Source organism: Scylla paramamosain, chromosome 23, assembly GCF_035594125.1.
Source record: "Scylla paramamosain isolate STU-SP2022 chromosome 23, ASM3559412v1, whole genome shotgun sequence".
In the NCBI taxonomy this organism is placed as follows: domain Eukaryota; kingdom Metazoa; phylum Arthropoda; class Malacostraca; order Decapoda; family Portunidae; genus Scylla; species Scylla paramamosain.
Window position 1 is genome coordinate 8,512,986 of NC_087173.1, and position 24,543 is coordinate 8,537,528.

General features: G+C 38.3%; 2 protein-coding genes across 11 annotated transcripts in view; both read left to right on the forward strand.

Moving 5' to 3' along the window:
• Window positions 1-14,619, forward strand: part of LOC135112106 (forkhead box protein K2-like) — a 52,294-nt gene extending 37,675 nt beyond the window's left edge. Inside the window, exons 3-12 of one of the 8 annotated variants that reach the window (XM_064026085.1) lie at window positions 2,942-3,078; window positions 4,052-4,260; window positions 4,568-4,714; window positions 6,748-6,941; window positions 7,681-7,874; window positions 8,540-8,608; window positions 9,712-9,919; window positions 10,816-10,830; window positions 10,942-11,213; window positions 11,581-14,619. In XM_064026085.1, the coding sequence (XP_063882155.1) occupies window positions 2,942-3,078; window positions 4,052-4,260; window positions 4,568-4,714; window positions 6,748-6,941; window positions 7,681-7,874; window positions 8,540-8,608; window positions 9,712-9,919; window positions 10,816-10,830; window positions 10,942-11,212 (1,444 nt within the window). In that variant the 3' untranslated portion in view covers window position 11,213; window positions 11,581-14,619. Of the gene's footprint in view, window positions 1-2,941; window positions 3,079-4,051; window positions 4,261-4,567; window positions 4,715-6,747; window positions 6,942-7,677; window positions 7,875-8,539; window positions 8,609-9,711; window positions 9,920-10,815; window positions 10,831-10,941; window positions 11,214-11,560 lie in introns of all 8 variants that reach the window. The other 7 variants (XM_064026084.1, XM_064026083.1, XM_064026089.1 and 4 more) reach the window with 7 other exon arrangements.
• Window positions 14,620-15,383: 764 nt separating this feature from the next.
• LOC135112107 (uncharacterized) overlaps window positions 15,384-24,543 on the forward strand; it is a 29,699-nt gene continuing 20,539 nt past the window's right edge. Inside the window, exon 1 of one of the 3 annotated variants that reach the window (XM_064026095.1) lies at window positions 15,384-15,524. The gene's annotated coding sequence lies outside the window, so the exon portion shown is untranslated. Of the gene's footprint in view, window positions 15,525-18,025; window positions 18,139-18,345; window positions 18,443-24,543 lie in introns of those variants that run through there. The other 2 variants (XM_064026093.1, XM_064026096.1) reach the window with 2 other exon arrangements.

Below are 24,543 nucleotides of genomic sequence, written 5' to 3' on the forward strand. Positions count from 1 at the left end.
GATATGTATGACCTCTGCATGCTGTTTATTGCAGAGCTCTCCTCCTCCTCCTCCTGCTCTTCTTCTTCTTCTTCTTCTTCTTCTTCTTCTTCTTCTTCTTCTTCTTCTTCTTCTTCTTCTTCTTCTTCTTCTTCTTCTTCTTCTTCTTCTTCTTCTTCCTCCTCCTCCTCCTCCTCCTCCTCCTCCTCCTCCTCCTCCTCCTCCTCCTCCTCCTCCTCCTCCTCCTCCTCCTCCTCCTCCTCCCCCTTCCTTTTTTCCCTCCTCCCACGTGTCCTGTTTTCCTTCCTCGCTCCTCACCACACGAGAGAGAGAGAGAGAGAGAGAGAGAGAGAGAGAGAGAGAGAGAGAGAGAGAGAGAGAGAGAGAGAGAGACCTTTGTCATTCATGTACAGTGTATTTCAGCTGCTACTACTACTACTACTACTACTACCTACTACTACTACTACTACTACTACTACTACTACTACTATTACTACTGCCGCCACCACCACTATAATACTACTGCTCTTGTTGCTGTTACTACTACTGGTACCACCATCACTTGTACCATTGTTACAGATGCTGTTAGTGGTTTTTTACTTCAGTCCTCCTCCTCCTCCTCCTCCTCCTTATCATTAAACAGTATTGATCTGTTTTGGTGAAGTTCGGTGGACAGCGTTGGCGTTACCGGGGTGAGCGCGGGCGGGTGGAAGTCTCTGGGGCAGGGAGGGGAAGGAGAGGAGCAGGGGGAGGAAGGGTGGGGGAGGAAAGATGAAAGAGGCGGTCTGGGAGGGCAAGGAAGGAAAGGGGAGGAAAAATGGATGAGAAGAAGAGGGAAGGGTAAGAGAAGAAAATGGTGAAAGGGATTCAGGAGAGAGAGAGAGAGAGAGAGAGAGAGAGAGAGAGAGAGAGAGAGAGAGAGAGAGATTTAAGCTTATTTACTGATCTGCTGTGCGTGCCAATTTGAATAAGACTTGAGGCCCAAAAGATCAGCGAGTATGTTAAGCTCGTAGCCATTACTTCTATATTAATTATCATCACTTTCTACCCCGTAAACTTTATACCTTTAATATTAAAGAGTAAGCGAGCACATTAGGGGACATAATTCTTCATATACCCCGCCATTATCCGTGTAGGCACCGTTCTCTTTCATGGAGGGGGTGAGAGGGAACTCGCGCCATGCAGATAACAAAGTCATCACCGCCACACCACACCGCGCGATAGCTGCTGATTATGAGAGATTGGGTTTGTGTGAGGGTCAGTTATTTGTTATTTATCACTTGGTTAGTCAGGTAGTGTGTATATTTACCTAGTTCTAGTGTACAGTGAGTGAGTCAAGCTCGTGTTGTCATGTCTTCGTAATTATTCGTATCTTTGCATATTTTGCCGCCCGCTTCGCCCAGCCTTTCCAAGCGTCGATACTCGTATTTCGGAGGTTACGTAAATTTCGTAATATTGTTAAGCATTTTTAGTGTGCGTGCGTGCGTGCGTTTGCGTGTGAAGAAGCGGTTCAGTGTTGTGATATGCACTGCATTGTACAGATTACATTCTTTCCCTTGCGTGTTATTTTTCATGGTTTTCTATTGATTTGTCATTCCATATATACTGTATTATAACGATTTCCCGTTTTTCGTTGCCTTTATTTTGTATTTCCTTGTTTCACGTGTTGGTTTCTGTAGTTGTGACTTGCATGTTTCGTCACTCCCATCGTGAGGCAGCGACCTTGCGTGGCGTCTACAGGTGAGCACATCACATTACACTTTTACCGTCGTGTGATTCCCTTCCTCGATGAACCATTGATAACCGACCAGCCTCCAGCGGCAGCATTGTCCCAGCGTGCCGCCGCCCCATCCTGGGTTGCCATGGTGATGACATATCGGACGACATTGTGGTGATAATATGATAGGAAGGCGCGAGGTGGCGGCGGCGGTGACAGCTGTGGTGGCGGTGGCGGTGGTGGTATAGAGACAGTGACAAAACCGCCCTTCCCTGCGCCACGCTGCAAGGTTTTCTTTATTAATTTATTCTTTGCCTTCCCCGCGCCGGAAGTGATGACCCAGTGCCGCCATGGGGTTCATTCATTCTCGGGTGGCGGAAGTGGCCGTCACGGTGCCTGGCTCGGCGCTCTGCTGTCAACAAAACCTGTCGGCACCCTTAGGTCACGCGGACTGAGGGAGGCTGGCAATGTGTTCCCTCTATTTATGCGTCATAATGTAGAATAGATTTATTATACGCTGTTGTAGGAAATGCGTCATGTTGCAACATACACCTGACTTTAAACAATTATGGGAATGGAACAGAGGGAAATGTTTTCGTTTTGACTTGCTAAGGAACTTCTTTGCGTATAGGTACAGTTGCCTTAGGAAGTGTTGTCACCAAACCATGTGAATTTGATGATTAAATCCTTTAGAAGTTATTATAACTACAAATGAACTGCTCTCTCTCTCTCTCTCTCTCTCTCTCTCTCTCTCTCTCTCTCTCTCTCTCTCTCTCTCTCTCTCTCTCTCTCTCTCTCTCTCTCTCTCTCTCTCTCTCTCTCTCCTTTTATTATTAGTTATTGTTATTGTTATTATAGTGGTGGTATTATTATTATTATTATTATTATTATTATTATTATTATTATTATTATTATTATTATTATTATTATTATTGATTCTTATTTTCTATTTCAAAAATTAGTGTTCAATAGTGTTACAAAGCTTATGTAAAATATTGGACTTGTATAGTCACGAGTTTTACAACTTTGTTATGTAAAATGTGCTTGAACTTACAAGGTCTCTTGTATTGATTATTCAAGTTTTGTGTGTGTGTGTGTGTGTGTGTGTGTCTGTATACATGTCAACATACCAAACATAGTCCTTTGTGAGTTCCTTGTACCGAGCAAAACAGGATCAAGTCCAACACTTTACATGCTTCAGGTGTGTTGAAGGTCAGTATCAATAACAGGTGTCTTTTGTTGCAGTGCCGCCAACAGCTGTCCCACATCCCCTCGAGGCGGCCATGGGGGACTAGGGGCCATGAAGAAGGGGGTTAATGCAGAAAACCTTGTCCAGGCTGCATATGCTGCCATGGAAGACAAAGGGGACATTGCCAACACAGGTGAGATGACCACCATCCACCCCATCCACTGCCCCTGCCATTGTGTCCTTAGTGCTGTCACATGTACATCTTTCCTTGTAATATCCAGCAGACTTATCCTACAGTGTGTGTGTATTGTCATAGATTCAAGCTGACCCAACAAACTCAAAATACACATGAGTAGGCCTTACAGTCTTACATCAATAACAAAACCTTGATAAGTCCTTGAACCCTCATGTCAGATCTACACTGTTCATATTCTGCCATGTGTTTGATGTCAGAAATGTTATTCATAACGGCCATGATAAAGAAAGGAATAGCTTTGTCATTGATGGCATAGGTTACTAGGAGGGTAGTCTCACCTTGAGGCACCATGGGTCAATAATTTTTTGTCAACTCAAAGGTTTCAGGGTTTTTAGTTCCTGTGTAGATTCTCTTCCTCCTTGCTGTTGTCTCACTTTTCCTGGGTTATGTAACATACTTAATTGTTTTGATATTGCACATCATTACCATAACAATTTAATTTTCATTATTAATAAGTAACAGTTATTTCCATCCTGTTTTGATTTTTTCTTAACATTAAATGTTCTTATCTATGAAGATCATATTACTTGTCAAAGTTTGTTACAAGATTGGCAGCAGATCAGAGAAGTTAACCTTTTACTGCTAATGACAGTAGCAGTGGCACTAGTTATTTCATTTGAGTACTTAGACAGTTTTAATGAGAATGAATATAAAATACATGCACTGACTGGTTTGAACTACAGTATTATGTTATTTTTTTCAGTGGTGTCATTTAAAGTTAAACTCAACTTGCACTAGACCTTTCTATTTGTTTTTTGAAAACCTGTAACAAAGATTTGAGAGAAAATGCTAAACAAAAGATGAAAATGCAGAAGGTTACTCATCTTCTGACCACAGTTGTGGATCTTTATTTATAACCCTGAGTCCCACATGTCTCTCAAAAGCAACTGTGTTTCATTCTCTATTACAGTTTTGAACCTTTCTCAAGACCACAGATCGCTAAGGTCTTACCATGTCCTCCCCTCAGTTACTGTGTCGACAACCCATGAAGAGAGCCAGATAAATCTTGGGGCCTCCAACCAACAGTACCATAATGGCATCCAGGCATCCATAGCTGATGAGGGGTACTTCACCTCGCCACAACCTCCAGACCAGCCTCACAGTCCACCTGGATCAAAGGTACAGTGGGTCAGCTGAACTTTTTAACTCCAGTTCTAGTCAAGTTTCTTCTTAAATATGTACAATTTTTTTGACACTTTTACGTGTGTTACAGTCTCTTTAATAGTTCTGTAGTGGAAAATAAAAAATTTATTTTTCCTTTTTCTGCATCTCCATACAAATATTTTTTACTGTACTCTTAATGTTAAAAAAAAATCATAGTCCTAAGCAGTAAAAGGGTTCATTCATAATGTGTAAGGAACATTCATGATTGTGAGTTTCTGAATATCTTGTTTTTCTATTTTGATTACATTTTCCTTTTCCCCAGGATGACTCCAAGCCACCTTACTCATATGCCCAGCTCATCGTCCAAGCCATCTCCTCAGCTCCAGACAAGCAGCTCACGCTCAGTGGAATATACTCCTACATTACCAAACATTATCCTTACTACCGCACTGCTGACAAGGGCTGGCAGGTGAGGAGCATTACTAACCCCAGTCCCATTACAGGTTGATCTCATTTATCATTGCTCTGAATGTCTGTGAATGAGGTTTTCAGCATCTAAGGTACTATCAAATTCTGAAGTTGAGTAACTTACACATGGTTCCACTGTTTCTTGTGTTTTCCATCTATCTAAATCATCTGCTCAGCTAAGAATCCATAATTTCTCAGGATTTGTAAAGATTTTGTTTTCATGTCAGAGGATTGAGGGGAAATGGAAATGAATGTAGGTTATGCAAGTTATGACTACAACTGAACAATGGGGAAGGAAGAGAGTGAGTAAAAAAGAGGTGGATCCATTATGTGAATCAAGATATGAGAAGAGCTTAGGAGAGGATATTTTCAATTGAAATGGGCTCCAGATTCTGATCATGTCTAGTGATCATAAGAATAAAATAAACCTGAAGTTTGTAGAATTTTGTTTGAATTTGACTATCAGGTTCCAGTTTTAGTATAAAATGATTTCCTCTTCTACCTAGTGTTTCAACAAAATATTCAAGAAAGAAACAGGAAAAAAGACTTGTTTAATCTAATATTGTGAAGCAATTGTCCTTTTGCTTTTGTGGTGGTGTTTGAAGCTGCTTGGGAAAGGGTTCACCACTCTTGTCCCTGTTTAATACATGTGTGACAGAAGGAATTAGAGACATATATAGTAGGGTACGCAACAATGCACAGTTGTTATAATGTACAACTGCAATAATGCACTGAAATTATAATAAATATTTAATCAGAATAACGAACCAAAACTGGCATAATGAACCTGCCACTCGTGCAAGCATTAGAATTTTAATGAAAATTCAATTGGAATAGCAAAACCAAAACTGGCAAGACAAACTTTCCATTCATGTGAGCACTGAAATTTTAATAAAAAAATTAATCAGAATAACAAACTAAAACTTAAAAGAGTAACTCACCAGCTGTGGAGCCTCTGCTGGCCTATCTGCTGCCTGTCCCTTACTCCCTTTTTCCCTTTCCTCTCCCTTCTTTCTCATGTCTCAAACCTCCCTCCCTGTCACCTCCCCTTCCCCTTATCTGTCAGAGATAAGGGACAGGGAAGTGATACCAGCTTTCTCTTTCTCTCTCTCCCCCTCATTCATTTTATGTCATTTTCACTTCATCCTTTCTCACTTTTCTCACTCCTATACATAATTCTATTTTCGTTCTCAATCATTCCTGTTCTATTTAGCAATCTTAGGATTGTTCATACTTTCACAAAGAGAGAGAGAGAGAGAGAGAGCAGTAGGTAAATGTGACCAATATCTATCAAAACAGTGCAAAACTGTGATAATGTGCAAAACTCAGGATGTAAGAATTTAGTACTAGGTGTGTGAAACTCTTGGGAGGATATTGTGTGTATTTGTTTTTATCTCAATGCAGTAGTGGAAATGTACTAATTTTATGTATTTTTTCAAAGATTGTGGATTTTTTTATTTTCTGGTTCCCTGGAACCATTTCATTTTTTAGCCATAGGTTCTTTAGTCACCATAACGCACATTTGCCATAACGAATGCTACATTGGAATGAATCATGTTTGTTGTCATGTACCCTACTGTACATGGTTTTTGGAAAAGAGTCAAAACATTCTTTCATCACTATATTTGCTCTTCATGACACAAGGGAAATAGCAAAAATATTCTGTTTCTCAAGGACAAGTGACAAGTAATGGAGGATATGGGAGCAAAAACAACCCTGTTGTTTACTCATTTCCTGTTATCTGTATGAAATTTGTAGTACTGACATACAGTTTTTTGAGTTTTCAAGCTTTTTTTTCATGAAAATGGGAATTGCAAGGATATGAAGTATTCACATGACAACTTATCATACTGTTTTTTTTTTTTTTACATTCTCTCTCTCTCTCTCTCTCTCTCTCTCTCTCTCTCTCTCTCTCTCTCTCTCTCTCTCTCTCTCTCTCTCTCTCTCTCTCTCTCTCTCTCTCTCTCTCTCTCTCTGCAAACAGGAAGTAATCTAGCCAAGTCTTGAGCTTACTGTCCCTTGTTTTGCCCACAGAACTCCATCCGACACAACCTATCCCTAAACCGGTACTTTGTAAAGGTGCCGCGGTCACAGGAAGAGCCAGGGAAGGGCAGCTTCTGGAAAATTGACCCAGCATCTGAAAGTAAACTAGTGGACCAGGCCTTCAAACGGCGGAGGCAGCGGGGTGTACCAATTTTCAAAACACCCTTTACACACCTCTCAAATAGGTTTGTTTATATTCTGTTGGGATCTGTGCCAGAGAATATTTGTGAGGGGCACTTAGATATTATTGCTTACTCTTTTTGCATCTTTGGCATCATATGATCCATTAATGTGGTCCCTTCAGTTTTTTTTTACTTTTATCTTTTATTTATTTTTTATATGTAAGAATAGCACTGGCCCCTCAGAGAGTCACAATAAATACAGAGGTAAGTCTTGAGAATCTCAAATACCAGTAAGGACAGAATTAGTCATGGTTACTACAATATTACCAGTTATCCTGATTTTTTTAACTTCTTTATTATATGCTATTTGATTATAGTGTTAGTTATTTGTTCATTCATTGTACAATAGCATGTAAGCATATGTAGTCTCTGAAAGGTTATACATTTACCTATACTATGCCTAAGTGAGCTGTTGTGCACTAACATTAGGAAGCCTTACAGTAGAGTTTTTGGTTCAGGTAAAATTATAGTTTTGTCCACAATATATGCCGGCAAATATTGTAATTCATGCATTTTTAATCATAAATCTGTTTTTTTTAATTTTACCTAGAGGATAGCTTCACCAGAATATCCATTTACTTCTTCTCATGCTTGCTTTAATCCTCTCATTCTCCTTTTACACCAATACAGATTTTTAACACTGTTGAAAGAATAAAAGCTGATGAATGTAGGGTAATCAATGTTTAGGAGCACTCCAATATTGCTGAGCTGATTGTTAAACTCTCCCATGGTTGAACAGCAGATCTGCCCCTGCCTCCCCCTCACACATTGGCATGAGTGGGTTGGTCACTCCAGAGTCACTGTCTCGGGAAGGCTCTCCTGTACCGGAGTACGTGGACAGTGCCACTGCCTCTCCCCTCAACCCCCTCAACACGGCTGCACAGTATGATGTGAACACTACCAGCGCGCCGCCATCACCACCTCACCCCCAACAAGGTTTGAACACATCCTCCTTTACTTAGATGCTCTTCTTCAACAACAGAAGATAAGGCAAATGGATGGAGTGAGTGGTGTAACAAAATGCAGAATGAAGCAGCAGTAATGTACTATGTATCCAAGTGATCCCAATCTTTACTTTCTTTGTTTTGACATCTTTTTCTTTCTTAGAGGGAATGAGACAGAAAAAGACTGACATGCATTTCTTACATCACAAAGCTCCATCATCCACTAAAAGTTGTCAAGAGATTGAGGTCAATATAGACAACTGTGCAGCTCATATACACTTGTTAATTTTGCTGTTTATTGAACTCATATTTTAGCTAACTATGGCATTTTTTTACTGCTTCACAGTTGTTTATTTTACTCCGCACCGTTTTCCTTCTATAACATTGGCAGATATTGGTCACATTACAGTCTGTCTAAGTCTACCTCAAAACCTTTCCTGTTCTCTTATTCCTTAGTTGGCTGTGTATTGTTTTTTATACTCTAACTATTAAACTGTCATGTCTTTTTCATTTAAGGTTCACTCATTGCACTTCCCCTCTGTCTCCGTAAATATTGGAAGGCTCTAGATTTATGCCATTAAATTAATATGTTCACATTACACAAATCTTGTGTTAATAATTTATTGCAGCACTGAGTCCCTCTTGACTGTGTTTCAGGTGCCACATTAATAGGTACAAGTGGAGTGAGTGTTCAGAACTCCCAGCAGCTCATGTCTGCCTTACAAGGTGAGATCTGTCAGGCTATTCCTTTTGCCTACTGTTTTAGATTTTATTATTTCATCATCTGTGCAAAACGAGATTGTATATTTTGTATTGTGTTGGAAGAGACTTAATCTACTTGTCACTCTGCATGCATGTGATGAAGAGCAGGGCAGAAAAAGAATCAAATGGAAGAAGTAAAAATTTCTTTCTTTTGTGGTCTGGACAGATGAGTGAAAAAGTTTTAGGGAGGCCTTTATTTCACAGCAAAATTATAGAGATTGATGATAGAAAAGATAGATGATCAAGTTGGAATGGTTTGGGATTTTTAGAAGTTGTAAATGTAAAGTGTAAATTTCAGTCAGGATCTTGTTTGTGTTAGTAGTGCTAAGAGGTGAACAACACTTGTCTTATGTTTAATAGGTAAGAAACTGATGAATGTGTTAGTAGAGCAACAAGGTTGCTGTTTGTATTAAATTAAGAAATGTGCCAACAGTAGTTTTTAGTGTATATAAATGAAAAATAAATGACAACAGCATTGTTCAAATATGAACAGTAAAGATGCTTGTTATCTTTATGGATGCCTTTGATTGATAAAGATGAAAGTTTAAAAGTAGCATTATTTAGGAGCTCTTGGGAATTTGGTTATTCATTTGGAGTATTATAGAGTGTGTGGGGATATCTGGTTATTCTCTTGAAGTATTATAGAATTTGTGGGGATACCTGTGTATGATGAATGCAAATGGATGCACACTAACTGAAGATTTAATGCACCATTTTTTGTACTTAAAGAGAATGTTTTCAATGAAAAGAGTGGGTCAGTATTGGAATAGGAAGAGGTTTATTTGCTCCCTACAGAAGAAACCATAGGATTATTATCATAGCAGTAAAAACATTATGATAAGTATGCATATATGGCAAAGGGAATGCAAGCCGAGAAATGAGAATTTGCTACCTGAGCAGTTTTGCTATACGAGTTTCTTCAAGGGAGAATGAACAAACCCATATCATGTAACTAATTGAAAATAAAGTTGTCATTTTCCAGTTCATGCTTCCTTCACTATTCATCCACAATGATCACATACCAATTGTGGCATAGTAATGCTGATGTTCCATTTGTGTTTTCTTAGGCAAGTACCTGATAGCTACTGCTGGAGGACCAAGTGGTGCTGGATCAGGCAAAACTGGTGAGCTGAAGCAGATTCAGCTAACCAGCAGTGGGCATGGAACAGAGTCCACTTCCTTCACCCAGGGTCAGGTCATTGTCCAGACCTCCTCTGACCCCACCTCCTTTACTCACACTCAGGTTATCTTGCCCACACAACTCACCAAATATGGGTGAGTCTTTCAGCATCTTGTGTTGTCAAGTTAAGGGTGAAGGACAGGAACTGTAGTTTGGCCTATTTAACCTTTCATTTGCTTCACCATAACTAGTATAAACAATTCTTTCTACTCAGAAATTTGAAGTTGTTTGCCATACAAAGTAAAAAAATCTGATAGCAAAGCTACATTTACACAGTGTAGGTGTACAATTGATGATGAATGAAGAGATTTAAGTAATCTGCTTTTTTTGCTCAGGTTTTCCTACATCTTGAATTGGTTTCACAATCTGTATCATGGTGCAGTAAATTATCTTTCATTTGGTCCTATTTGATGCATTTTGCTTTCATATTCAAATTGTCTTTTAAGCCCCCCCAGGTAGTGTTGTTACTGTTGATGGCTAAAGCATTGAGTGTTTTCATTATCAGTTGTGTATTTTGCACATACTTCAGCTATTATATATATATCAGATATTGCCTTAAATAGCAGCTTCCTTCACAATAACATTCATTAACTTTTGCATATTGTCATATTTTCAACTGTATAAATTTTGTAAGGATTTTAGAGTAAGATAGGAACTAGAAAATATATTGAAAAAATAAATAAGTAAAAGCTTTTATTTTATATGAAATAGAAAATCTCTGCCTACCAACTTGTTTACCTCATGTTGAACCCTTTCCTTTTTATGCAGGTATTTAGTGACTTAATAGTGTAGTGCATCTAATGGTATGGTAGTGTCTTTAGTCTCCCCAGCAAGTGTGGCTGTTGGGAGCAACATGACCTGCCTACACATACGCACACACACACACATTCCCTGCCCTGGCTTTGCTAGGATTATACTGATTTAACTTTTTTTTTTCTCTCATCATTTCTGGCTTCTCTTTCTTGGGACAATCCTGGCTTCGTCTTTCAAGAAAGTATAAATTTAGGTTAGTCTTCATATGTTATTTATGTGTCAGTCTATAAATTGTGAAGTGGAATGAATAGAGAGCTGATGCAACATTGATCAGGCTCAGTAAATCTGCATGTTCTTTCCCCAGCGGCGGCTACGTGACGGTGAATGGCGAGGTGAAGCGTGTGAGTGCAGCGGGCGGTGCCACCCTCACCAGTGCCAGCAGCAGCAATAATGTCAGGAGTAGTACAAGCACAGGGACGCTGATGGTGGGCACTGTTACGGCTGCGCCCCAGACCACAGAGTATGTGGAGGAGGTGGTGGAAGCAGAAGGGGTGGTGATGGCAGCCCCTGAGCAGGAGCCCCTCACCAAGCGACCTAGAATGGAGGGGGATGGACCTCTCTATGAGGATGAGTAATGTAAGTGCCATCCTTCCCTCCTAGGCCATGACAGGTGATTTGTGGCCAGCTAGTTAGTGGTCTTCAATAAAGTCACAGTTTTGAAGCCAACAAAGCAAATAGTTATCCACATAGCAAGTCACACAGGTGGTTCTCAGGTTGAAGGGAACAAGAATGAACACTTGTTCTAAAGTTTCAGATAACCTAAGTTTTCACTTAAAGGTGTGCACTTGTGTACCACAGGAAATGTCCAGTTAAAGGATAGATTTTGAGATGTTCCTTCATGGACTGTATACCTACAAGATTAATTGGTTACATACAAGTTTGTTGTACATTTAAGTTTAAATGCCAACTATAGACATGTGCAGTGGGGGTACTACTATTGCAGTGCCTGTTGCCTGTCACAACAGCAGGCAGAGCGGCCCGAGGCCAACAGTGAACATCAGCTAGATGAGCTGTGTCAGCACACCCACAGGAGTGTGTGCTGGGACACAGCACCTCTCCAAGGATCAGCTGTGCCTAGGTGTAAGTGCGTCACACCGTGAGACTAATGTCATGTACCTGATGAGATTATGGAGGTTGCTTCAGAGGCGACTTGTGCAAAAATGTTACATGTCTGAATGACATTTCAATGCTGATTAGTTACTCTGAGGTAGTAAATGAGTGTGTTTAAAGAATGTTATGCTCCAAGTGCTTTTAAGTTCTGGTGAAAAGGACATCTACTTTTGAGAAAGATGTTGCTTGTATATTAAATCCTTCGCTTTTCTTCATCTGGACAATGGCTTACTTTCACTTTAAATTATTTGAAATGTTTAGTGTACAATATGTGAATGCCAAGAAAGAACAATTCTATTGAATGTGTTTTCTTTAAACAAGGCTTCTTAATATACAAAAGAAAAAAATAAGAAAAGTGGTTGACTACTTTTATGTACTACGAATTAGTGCAGTGGATTGAATATGTGAATAATGGCTTTTGTTTACTGATTGAGGATCCTGCACAGGCCACATGGAAAATTAATTGTTCAAAAATTAATATGAAAAAAGCTTTTGTATTTTTATTTATTTATTTTTTATTGTACGTATGTGTGAAGTGTGTGGGAGTGGAGAAACCCTGCCATATATGTACAGAACAGTGTCTGGGGCTGCTCCTGAGCCACGGGACGTGTCTCCTTGAGGACTTTGTACTAAAGATAATTAGTGTAGTCTAAGTCTGAACTCCCATATTTTTCTTCAATGTTTGAGAGGCTATAAAAGGGTGTAAATGATTATTATACTATTTTCTCCCAGAGGAGAACAGTGTCACATTAGAGAAGTATTACAAGGAACACTTCCTTTCCTTTTTTTGTACATACCAGAACAAATGTACTAGGTTTTTCACAAGTTACACATTTCATCAAAATGTTAGCACCTGTCTGTGGGGAAACCATACATGTAAATTTTTTGTCATCTTAAAATGGAAATTGTTTCTCCCTAAGATGTTAAAGCAGATATTTATTATTGAGTTGTTGAAAGAAATTTACCCCTGCCAAGACATTGATTGAGGCAGGCTATAGTGAGACAGAAAATATGTAAATATACCTCCTGGTCACCCCTGTTTTGACTGTGGCAGTTGGCGTGAATGTGCGTGACGGTCCTCGAGTGACTGCACGCGACACTAGCTGATGTTTGCACCCCAGAGGTCTCGACTTGCCCTGTAGTATCACAGGCTGCACTCAGGAATCATGATTGCACACACAACGTAATTACCATATTGCCAAACTACTGCCACTATCTTTTTGTGTTTCATTTTATATGGTGGGTTTTCTCTCCCGGCAGAGCAGCCAGGTGTGTTTGTTGTACAGGTTAATTTCCTCTGTTGTCATGAATAATAAGGATTCCCCTTGTCAGATGTCCCAAACAACTTGCAACTTTGGTAATTCATTGTTGCTTGGGTACCAGAACCAACTGCCACAGGATGTATTTATGCACTTCTGTTTGACCTTTGGAGCAAGTGGAGTCTGAGAGATAAATTATTATATGGTGAATAAATGGTTCCTTATTTTTTATCTTTTTGAATAAAGGAAGTTTTCAGTTTGTAATTGCTGGGACAAGCTGCATCACTTAAAGGATGTAGTCTTGTTTTAAGGAAGATGCATTGTGTGCATGCTTCCATGACTCAAGAAATTAGTTAGCAAAGATCCATTTTTTTGTTGAAAAATTTCAATTCAGAATTATGTTATTTCACATTCTAAGACAAAATATTTTCTTGAAACACTCCATATTTTTTTCTGTGATAGGAGTTAGTATAGTCTGTACCACCTTCGTCCTGTGACAAAATAATTGTGAAACACATTTATTTTTTTTTTCCATCCCCAGAAACATCACCTTTATTGCCCATCAGACCCAATATCCATATTTGCTTCACGCTTTTGATACGTCACTTACCAAGTGTAGCTGAGTACTGCGGTTCCCATTTGCTCGCCAGTTTTGTATTGCTTCTAAGAGAGTATAATATGGTCTTGTTCAAGTTTTCAAGAGATTTTTTGTTTATAAAGTTTCTACAGCAGTGGCAACCTAAATGTTTTGAGGAAATAAGGTGTGTTTGGTTATGTGTGCTTTAATTTTTTTTGTTATGCCATCTTTTGACAAGGCAATATACTTCCCAGTGTTGCTGGATAGAAAATGTGCAATCCAGCTGCTGCAAGAAGTGGATGGAGCCGTGTCATCTGGCCGCGTCATGCCTGGCCCAGCAGAAACTTCCTTTCAGCCTAAGACATAATACCTTCTTGCTGTTGATGATGCTTTAACCTGTTGGTAATACATTCAGATGTCTGTAGGCATTATTTTGTACTTGTTAATAGCATTTTATTTTTACCCGTGAGGCAGGCAGGCAGGCAGGCAGGCAGGCAGGCAGGCTAGATTACGAGGCTGTGGTGCCAAGCTTACCCTTGGGAGAAGGACTTGTGACAGTCAGTGTTCTTGTATAATAGTGAATTGGGTAAATTGAAGAATTAAAATAGTTAAATTTAAGATTATGGGTAGTCTTTAGACAAATATTCAAGTTATTTGGTGAATTACAAGAGGTACAAAGTTCTTTGTATTGTATGTTAGACCTAAGCAGAATAAGTGTAGAATATAATCTCATTGAGGCACTTACACATTTTTATGTAAATCTATGTTGAAATCAAGTTCATCAGGTAACATGAGTATTTAATGAGGATCTGCCCAAAAATTAGTTGAAAGCTAGTCGTCCAGGAACTTGGATGAAGGTCTCTCAAGATTCAACTTAAGTGAAGGCTTCCCCCCCACTCCCTACACTCCTGACATTCAGGGGTCATTGTCCTGCCCTCCCCAGCCACCACCCACAGACTCTACCCTGCCTTGATATCATAGTGATTCGTATGTACAACTAATAGATGCAGAGTGAAAAATAAACCTATTAACTGAGCATTTGTAGTTTTATTGTGGAGATATAACTATATTCAAAATAAGGAAGTCTCCTTGACCTCATGTAGAGTGAATTGGCTGTTCACTTTGTGTATTGGCTCTTTTACACAGGGTATATAGTCATGTGAGGTATGCAGAGAGAGAGCGTGAACACTCAAGATAGGTAAGTATGTAACTAATCATTCCTAATAAATAGGTTAATGGTCTGAGTTTGAGATTTGTTATAATTAACAAATCAATATTTCATATATGAGATATTCATGGATGATCATTGTTGTCGAGATACATGTATTGTACACTACATGGGTGTACCTACTGTAGTACTTCATTTCCACATTTGTTTTCCCATTATTGAATCCTCTTGTCTAATGACAATTTTCTTTATAAATCTTGGCAGCTGATAGATAGATCTTTAGCATAACAAAAGGACTTTATATATATATATATATATATATATATATATATATATATATATATATATATATATATATATATATATATATATATATATATATATATATATATATATATATATATATATATATATATATATATATATATATATATATATATATATATATATATATATATATATTTATTGACTATTGACCTAAGACTATACTGTAGTACCATGAATTACGACTAAGTTTATAAGACGGTCATAAATATCGAACAAAATTTGCTTTGATTAACGTAGGAGCATTATTTAAAAAGCGAGCCAAAAAAGAGCCGATGGTTCATCTCGCCCACGCACGGCGTGCCTAGTTCTCTCCGACCGTGCCTTGTTACGCATCGTAAGACTTCACAGGCCGTCCACTCCTTGCTTCCATGACTGAGAGGCATACTGTTGAAATGAGATTTGTGTTTTTCACTTCTGGAACCTCCATGACCTCAGGACATCAGACAGTATGTAAATTATGCATTGAAAGGAGAGCTCGTACGGATTTCTTATTTGTTCGTACGAATTTCTCAAATTGGGATTGTCAATGAATCCCATCCCAGTTAGTGAGACTTCTATGACGATTGTTTTGTTACACTGAAAGAAAGACAATTGCCAGTGTTACGGTTTATTTCTACGCCACGCTACGCTACAGTTCGCCTACTTAACGTAACACATTAAATACTGCAATGAGCATAACACCCATCTAGTATTACAGCATTTCGTTGTGGAGAAGAAAACATGACATAGAGCTTCAGATATGTCCCTTGCAAGCCATCCTCCCAACCTCAACCCCCACTCCCTTGCAAGCTGCTCCCCCCATGCTCCCATCTCTCACCCCCCTCTACCATAAGCTTGGTGCGTGGGAGACAAACAGGGAAATGACAGGCGGTTTTGAGACCTTTCGTTCTTAGGTATTAAATATAATGGCTAACAGTGCACGTGAGATTCATGTGGCGGAGGTGTGGGAAGCAGGTGACTAGTGCAACCATTTCTATACAGCAGCACAGCAACAGTTGCAGAAACCACTGATGACATAATCGCAGGGTCGATGTGTATAAAGCATGTTTAATCCGGGGTGTATTCACTTGGTAATAGATGTAAGCTACTTTCAGTATTTCTATTTGAATTCTGTTGGTTTACTTGAGTTGCTATAGGAGGTACTAGAGAGAGAGAAGGTGTCATGGTCCTTATTGTGTATGGTGTTCCGGCCAGCGCGCCTCCTCCCCTCCGCCTTGTGGGGCCGCGAGCGTCCTTACATGATGCAAACCATCACATAACGAACACGTATATAGTGATAGAGATACAATGACTCCTCTATATATTCTTTGGTCATAGCTTTCATGATACAAGGCATCACGTTATCAACACAGATAGAAAGACTCCTCTCTCCTCTTTGCTTTTAACTTTCATGATACAACCATCACATAACCAGCGCTGAAACGAATACAATGACTGTCTTATAGTTTCTTTGCTTTTAACATTTATGATACGAACATCGTATAACCAAGACAAAGTGTGAACATGAGGCATACATAATAGAATAAGTAAGGAAAGGAAGACACGTGCAACAAATGACCTATATTATACCCTTCTACGCCTACCTTTACTAATTTAAAAGTTACACGGGTTTTTAAGGATTTTTTTTTTTCTGCGTTTCTAAAGATGTTAACAATATTTCTACAAAATTAACAGAAGAAACACTTGAGAACCTGCCTGATTATCTCTGTGACCTTAAAATTGGTCGTTGTGATGTTACATGTGTTTTAAAGGGTTTTTACGGTTCTAATGACGGTTTAACAAAAGGTTTCTACATTATTTAAAGGAAAATAAATCTCAAGAACCCGGCTAGTTATCTCTGTGATCTTCGAAAATAGTCGTAGTGTAATGAAAAAAATGGAATATATGGTGAGAGCGAAGCGTTTCAGAACTCGAGTTAAATTAGGAAAAGGAAAAGGAATGGCGAAATAGATAAAAGAAAAAAAAAAACAAGCATTGAAAAAAGCAGATGTAAGAAAATTAACACATAAAATAGATATTAATAAAAAAAACCGTGATGAATAAGAAATTACAAGAATTACGAAGAGACAGGAAGTGTGGAGGGAGGCAAAAACGAAATAAATATGAAACAAGGAAAAAAAAGTTGTATAACAGATAAAACAAATAAGTCAAACCACTAAAACGAGTCAGAAATAAGAAAAGAAACATGATAAATAAACAAATGGGCGGAAAGGAGTATGGAGGAAGGAAAATGAAAAATAAGTTTGAAACAAGAAAGAAACGTCATGGACATGAATGAAAACGTTGAAAAAAATAGCTTTAAAAAAAATATATAAAAAAAAAACAGAAACAAATAAGAAATGGAGATAAATAGCAAAATGAGACAGAAGAATGGAGGGAGAAAAATATGAAAATAAATATAAAAGAAGGAAGAAACGAACTAGACATTAATGAAAACTTAATTAGTAAATAAAACTTATTGAAAAAGAGGCAAAACCAAGTGAGAAACGAAGATAGACGGCAAAATAGGAGATGGAAGGAGTAGGCGGGGGGAGGAAGGAAATCTTAAAATCAAACAGGAAATGTGACAGGCATAAAAACGTAATGAATAAATAAAAACGATTACGAACGAGGTAAAAAAAAAAAAAACGTAAGAAACAAAGATAAACAACAAAATCCTAGATAAAAGAGGGAGGGAAGAAAATATTTAAATAATTCTGAAACATGCATAAAATAAGGCTGAAATCAATAAAATATCATAAAATAAATAAAAACAACTAAAACTAAGACAAAAACAAATAAGAAACGCAGATAAACAGCAAAATACGAGATAGGAGGGAGGAGGAAGGAAAAAGTGAACATAAATATGAAACACGCGGAAAATAAGATACACATTAATTAAATAATATAAAACAAATAAAAATAATTGAAAATGGACAAAAAAACAGGAAGAAAACGCAGATAAACAGCAAAATAGGAGATGGAAGGAGGGAGGGAGGGAGTGTGGAGGGAACAGCCGCTATGCGCAGTACTCGAGATGGTCAGTGACTCGACGAGCAAGTGATTTTATCGTGATTACAGGTAAATCTCACGTCTTTTAAGTGAAGCCAAGTCACTTCCAGGTATCCTTAACCCCCCTAGAAGTGGCACATACCAGTAACCACCCAGTAATCGCCTTGGAAATGGATTAAAATAAGAGAAATGTGCAGGCCGGTGATGTGGGTCTGTAGGGCAGCTGTGTGTGTAGGTTAAGTTTCCGCATTTCTCGCTTATTTCCGTGACTGGCAGCGCTCAGGAGGGTGTTTCCTGCCGCCACGCCCTGTGCTGAGGTAGGCCCCTGTGTGTTTCCCTCGGGGCAGGCTGAAGGAGGAGGAGAGAGGGAGTGGTGAGTGTTTCCTTCTGTTTCCGTCTGTCTGGTTCCTATTTGTTTTCCTCCACCCACTGAAAAAAAAAAAAAAAATAATGAGTAAATGATAGGAGACGTGTGTTTTGGCCGTGGTTAAGCAGTATCGGGAGTCTAAATGCGTGGAAATCTTGTTATATATTAGGTCAGATTTCAGGTAATTGTCATTTGGTATCGTCTCCATTCATTGGTGATTTTTTTTTTTTTTAAACTCGGTACAAACGTGCAGTTTAGCCAAGGAAGTCATTGATTCACTCAGAGACGCATTAAATTCCGTTACTATTTGTAAGGTTAGATTTTGTCTAATCATTCTCATTTCGTCATATTAGTGGAATTTTTTGTTTTTTCATTAGTGAAGTTGAATATCTAGCATGCGATTTAGCCAAGAAATTAATTATAAAAGCTTAAATAAAAAAAAAAAACATTAAAATCTATATTATTATACGTAAGGTTAGATTTCAGATAGTCATCCCCATTTCGTCGTATTTACTGGCGAAAATGTCTAGTCTTGAGAGAAATTCAATACCATATAACCAAGAAAACATGTGAAAGGAACACGAAATGGACTAAATTCCTGAAGGTAATCATAGTTTTGCTCTTGAAATTAACGATGTCGTTTTCCGAAATTTCACGTATTCTTCGTCCCTCCCAGAGAGAGAGAGAGAGAGAGAGAGAGAGGGGGGGGGGTGGAGGGCGTTACTAGCACACCTGTCACCTGTCTAGACACGTCATGGGTGGGGCAGGTGTGGGAGGGGCCAGAAAAGTCATTCATTGTCCCCCTTACAACACCTTATGTCAGCTGTTTTGTTTGCGATTTATTTCGTGAGTTCAACTTGTGTGTGTGATGTGTGTGTGTGTCCGCGCGCATGATCGTCAGGAGTGTTTATTTGTTTAGGTGTGTTAGAGTAAGGGTCTTAGGAATTTGTTAAGTCATCATCATCACCACCACCACCACCACCACCACCACCACTACTATCATCATCATCATCATCATCATCATCATCATCATCATGCCCTCCTCCTCCTCCTCCTCCTCCTCCTCCTCCTCCTCCTCCTCACTATTCAATCTTTCACCTGTAGCCAGTCAGAACCAGTTTCCAGACAACCTTGCAAGGACCTGAAGTCTGTTGCTGTTTGTTTATGTTTTGTAATGTAATCCCATGTACCTTTTTGTAATCCTCCTCCTCCTCCTCCTCATCATCATCATCATCATCATCATCATCATCATCATCATCATCATCATCACCACCACCACCACCACCACCACCACCACCACCACCACCACCACCACCACCACCACATACAGTCACACCCACAAACATTCCCAGAGTATAAGATCACATTTAATAAGAAGCAAAAAACTAAGACCTTTACTGGATTCTTTACTGCAGAGGCAAACTGTTACTTATTTCACCCCAGCATGTAAAGGCCAGACTTATGTGATGTGGATTCTGAGTTATTCTCCTGCAGTGATGGGCTTTTGTGGGTTGCTCATGTCAAATTGGAGTGATAAAAATTGTTAGGCACTGTTTCTGTTTATACTTATCATTGTGTTGTGGGATTCTCATGTCAAGTAGGAATGGTACAAAGGATTCAGGTGATTAAGAATATACAGACGTGTGTTTCTTTTACATTATTATTATTATTATTATTATTATTATTATTATTATTATTATTATTATTTTATGTACAGTCATTGTATTTCTTTTATATACTCAAGTTTTTATGAGTTAGTTTTTTTTTTTTTTTTTTTTTTTTTAGGGGGGGTGGGGCAAGTCAGAATTATACAAAGGATATTCAGGTGATTATGAATATGTGTATTTCTTTCATATTCACCTTTTTTTTTTTTATCCAGGTCACTGTATTTCTTGTACATTTAAGTGTTTATGATTGTTTGGTTGTTTTTTTCTTTGCCAGTAACAATGAGACAAAGAGCAGTGTTTTTCATATGACAAAAAGTAGTGCTTATTTTTACATGTGATTTGAAATACTTTGTTATTTTCACTCCTTTAGTAAGAAGACAAAGAGTGGCATTGTTTAAGTAGCAAAAATGTAGCAGATAGGCTTTATTTTTCCTTGCTAAGGGGAATTTATCAATATGGTAAGGCAGACTTGTCAAGGGGAACCAAAGACTGAAGGGGGAAAAACTCAAGTGTCACTTCCTCTGAAAAGCTGAGTAGAAAAGGGAGTAGATTAGTCTTAATTCTTCTTATGAAATGATTAAGGTGTGTTGGTAGGGAAGAGCAAAGTTATTCTGTCACTTCCCTTAAAAAGTTGAGTAGAGAAGGGATTTAGTTGAAGTGACCAGTTTAGCTAAGTTTGCCCTCATATTCCTGCCCATAAATTAGTTACAGATTGGTATTAAAAGAAAAAGCCAAGTTATTTTGTCATTTCCTTAAAGAAGACTAAGTTATTTTGTCACTTCCCTTAAGAAAGTTGAAGAGAAGAGTTATTTTGATCATTTTAGTTAAGTTGGTCCTCATATGTCTCCCCATGAAATATTTAGTTATGGATAAGTGGAAAAGGGAAGACCAAGTCATTTTGTCCCTTTCCGAAAAAAAGTTGAGTAGAGAAGGGAATTTGATCAGTTTAATTAGGTTAATCTGGATATTCCTCCCTGAAAGAGTTGTAAGTTGGTGTAAAAGGGTAGAGCTAAGTTATTTTGTCACTTCCCTGGAAAAAAAGAAAAAAATAGAGAAGGGAGTTAATTTGATTAGTTAAGTTAGTTGGATATTCCTTTCCTCCCCTGAAAGAGTTGTAGGTTGGTATAAAAGGTAAGAGCCAAGTTATTTTGTCACTTCCCCCAAGAAGATTAAGTTATTTTCTCACCACCTGAAAACTTGAATAGAAAATATATTTAGTTTGACCAGTTTTAGTTAAGTTTATGTTCATACTTGCTTGAAATAGTTAAAGATCGCTGAAAAAAGAACATAATCGGGCAGAGAATTCCATTGTGTCAGGGTGTAAATTTTTGCCTCCTAAGTACAGTAGTGGTAGTGGAGTCTTGGTGAAGCCCTGTGGTTTTTACTTGTCTGCTCAGCGGCTGAGTTATGTCACTATGTTTAAGAAAGGTCAGATGTCACACACTTGTCATTTGACCTATACACAGGATGCAAGTGTAACATTAGCACACACACACACACACACTCACATATGATAACAGTTAGCATTTCCTTTCTGTGTGGTGTTGCTTATTTCTTGCTAGGGAGGTGATGTGGGGCCTAACTTAAGCTACCAAGTGTAACCTAATTTAACCTAACATGATAAAGATAGTAATACCAAGAATAAAGAGTAAAAAGAAGTATGAAATATAGAGAGAATGCCATAGTAAAGCTTAAAAGTGACTAAGGTAAGTAGTAGGATCATTAATAAGTATGATGAGAAGAAAAGGAAGGATTAAGAGTAAAAGAAGCAGAAAAGGTAAAGAGAACAATGTAGAATACCTTGAAAGTGACAAGTGGCAAACAATAACAATGATTAAAGGAAGATGAAAAGATAAGGAAAACATGACTGAAAAGCTTAAAAAAATTACCAAGGAAAGTGGTATAATCATTGAGGCATGATAGAGAGGAAAAGCAAAGATAAAAAAAGAGGAAAAGATGAGGAAAAACATAATTGGAAAGCTTTAAAGTGACCTAGGAAAGTGTTAGAATCATTAAGAGACAAGATAAACATTAAATCATATAGGAAAGGTAAAGACAATACACTAGAATACCTTAAAAGTGACAAAAGAGATTCATATGACACGTTCCGTTACCTGCTTCTCTCATCTGATAGAGAGAGAAACAGTAGGTAAGCATGAAGGTTAACAAAATAGAGAGAGAGAAAAAAGTTAAAGAAAACACCACAGATTTAAAAGTGTGACAACTGACATATAAAACTGAGACTTGGATGTAAAATGAAAGTCAAGAAGTCAAGTGTCTGGGATGCAAACCGTTGTGTTGTCACTATTAGTTGTTGTGTGAGAGGTGGTGATGGTGGTGGTGGGACAGTCAAGGTCGGGTGAATATCTTGTGAGGCATATTGGTTAGCATTATCTGATTGGTGGTATGTGATTGATTGAGTGTATAAGAAACCAATTTGTTATGTGTTGTGTCTGTTTTTTTATTTGATTTGTGAGATGTGATTGATTATTAGAGAAAATAGTTTGTTATGTGTTATGTCTTTGTTTTCTTATTTGATTTGTAAGATGTGATTGATTATAAGAGAACAGTTTGTTGTGTTTTGTGCCATTTAGTTTTTGTCTGATTGGTGAGATATGATTGATTATATAACAAACCGTGACTTATTTATGTTATCTTTTATTATTTTTTATCTGATTGGCAATGCGTGATTGATCAATTATTAAAGATTTTGGTGGGATTTCAAGTGATTTCTAAAGGAGTCCAGTTATGATAGTAATGCAGATATAATGCTAACACTCTAAAAACATAATTAGAGAAAGCAACTTGAGATCCCCAGCCAAGAATCCAGATTTGTTGCCACCGCAAGTGGGAAGGACTGTCATGTAAGAGCTGGATTGCTGAGCAACTAGACTCAACAGAACTAGCTGAGATCCATTGTGGTGCAAACTATCATGTTGAGACTGATTGATGCTTACTACTGCTACTATTAAAAGAATAACAGTAATAATGATGAAGACACAGTAATGGTAACAGTAACATACCCATTGTGTTGCAAATTATCATGTCGAGATGTACTGACTACTACTACTACTACTACTACTACTACTACTACTACTACTACTACTACTACTACTACTACTACTACTACTACTACTACTACAGATCAAAGGTCAGCAATCCCACATGAGGTGGCTTAGGTGTGGCACCACACACAATCAAGCACACACACTTCATTCACACTCATACCTCTGTTGGCCTCTGGTGAAAAGGGACAGCCTTGTAGCCCACTGTACTACAGACAAGTGAGCAACAGGAGTGATAATGAAAATGTGGCAGTGGAGTAAATAGAAATAAACAAACTTCAACCCATTGTGTTGTAAAATATTGTGTCAAGATTGATTGATGCTTACTACTGCTGCTGCTGCTGCTGCTGCTGCTGCTGCTGCTGCTGCTGCTGCTGCTGCTGCTGCTGCTGCTACTGCTACTACTACTACTACTACTACTGCAAAAGAATAGCAGTTATGATACTGGAAATACAGCAGTGGAGTAGACAAACAAACAAATGTGATTCCATTATATTGCCAGTTGTCATGGCAAGATGTGTGTATGCTTACTGCTACTGAAGAATAACAGTAATAGTAATGAAAATACAGCAGTGTAGCTAGTAGAAACAAACAAATGCTACAGAGGAAATTGTGGGTTACAGCATTGTGGCTAAAACTGGAGAGCTTGTGTAACATTGGCGACAGAAATGTGGGTATACATAGGCACACAGGATGCTGGTTTGGGCATGGTAGATAATGACCTGTCTTTTTTCTCCCTTTGTATATATGTGCTGTACTAATTTTTCTAAGCATTTAGGGCACTTGAAATATATTTGAAGTTTTATGCCCTTGGCTAGTGTCCTTCGCACATAGATATAAAAAATACAGAGAAAAGACTTGTTAGTTTTGTTTTTGTAGTGTTAGTTTTGTTTTTGTACCAGTATCATTGAGGGGATGTGTCCTCTGTGACATCTAGCATATATTCTCAGTGCATAATTTAAAGATAAGAATCACTTAATGGAGCTTGTTGAATATGAATAGGACAAGATAGAGTGTTCAAGGGAAAATTAGAGTAGCTGGGAAAGCCTGAGGAGGCATCTAGAAACAAGACTTGGCTGAATGGATCATTTAAAGTATTGGTTGATGGAACTTGTTAGATATGAATAGGGCAAGATGTAGTGCTAATGGGAAAATCAGAGAATATCTGGGAAGGTCTGAGGAGGGACCTAGAAACAAGACTTGGCTGAATGTTGCACCTAATCATGCTTCTTGGCTATGTGCCATCAGGTGACTCAGGCTGACCCCATGTGAACAGACCATCTGCTCAAAATTGTGGTGATCATTTCCAAGTAAAGAAACAAAAATATGCCAACACTGAGAATGCAGGATTGTTTCTGTTGATTTTGTTACTGTT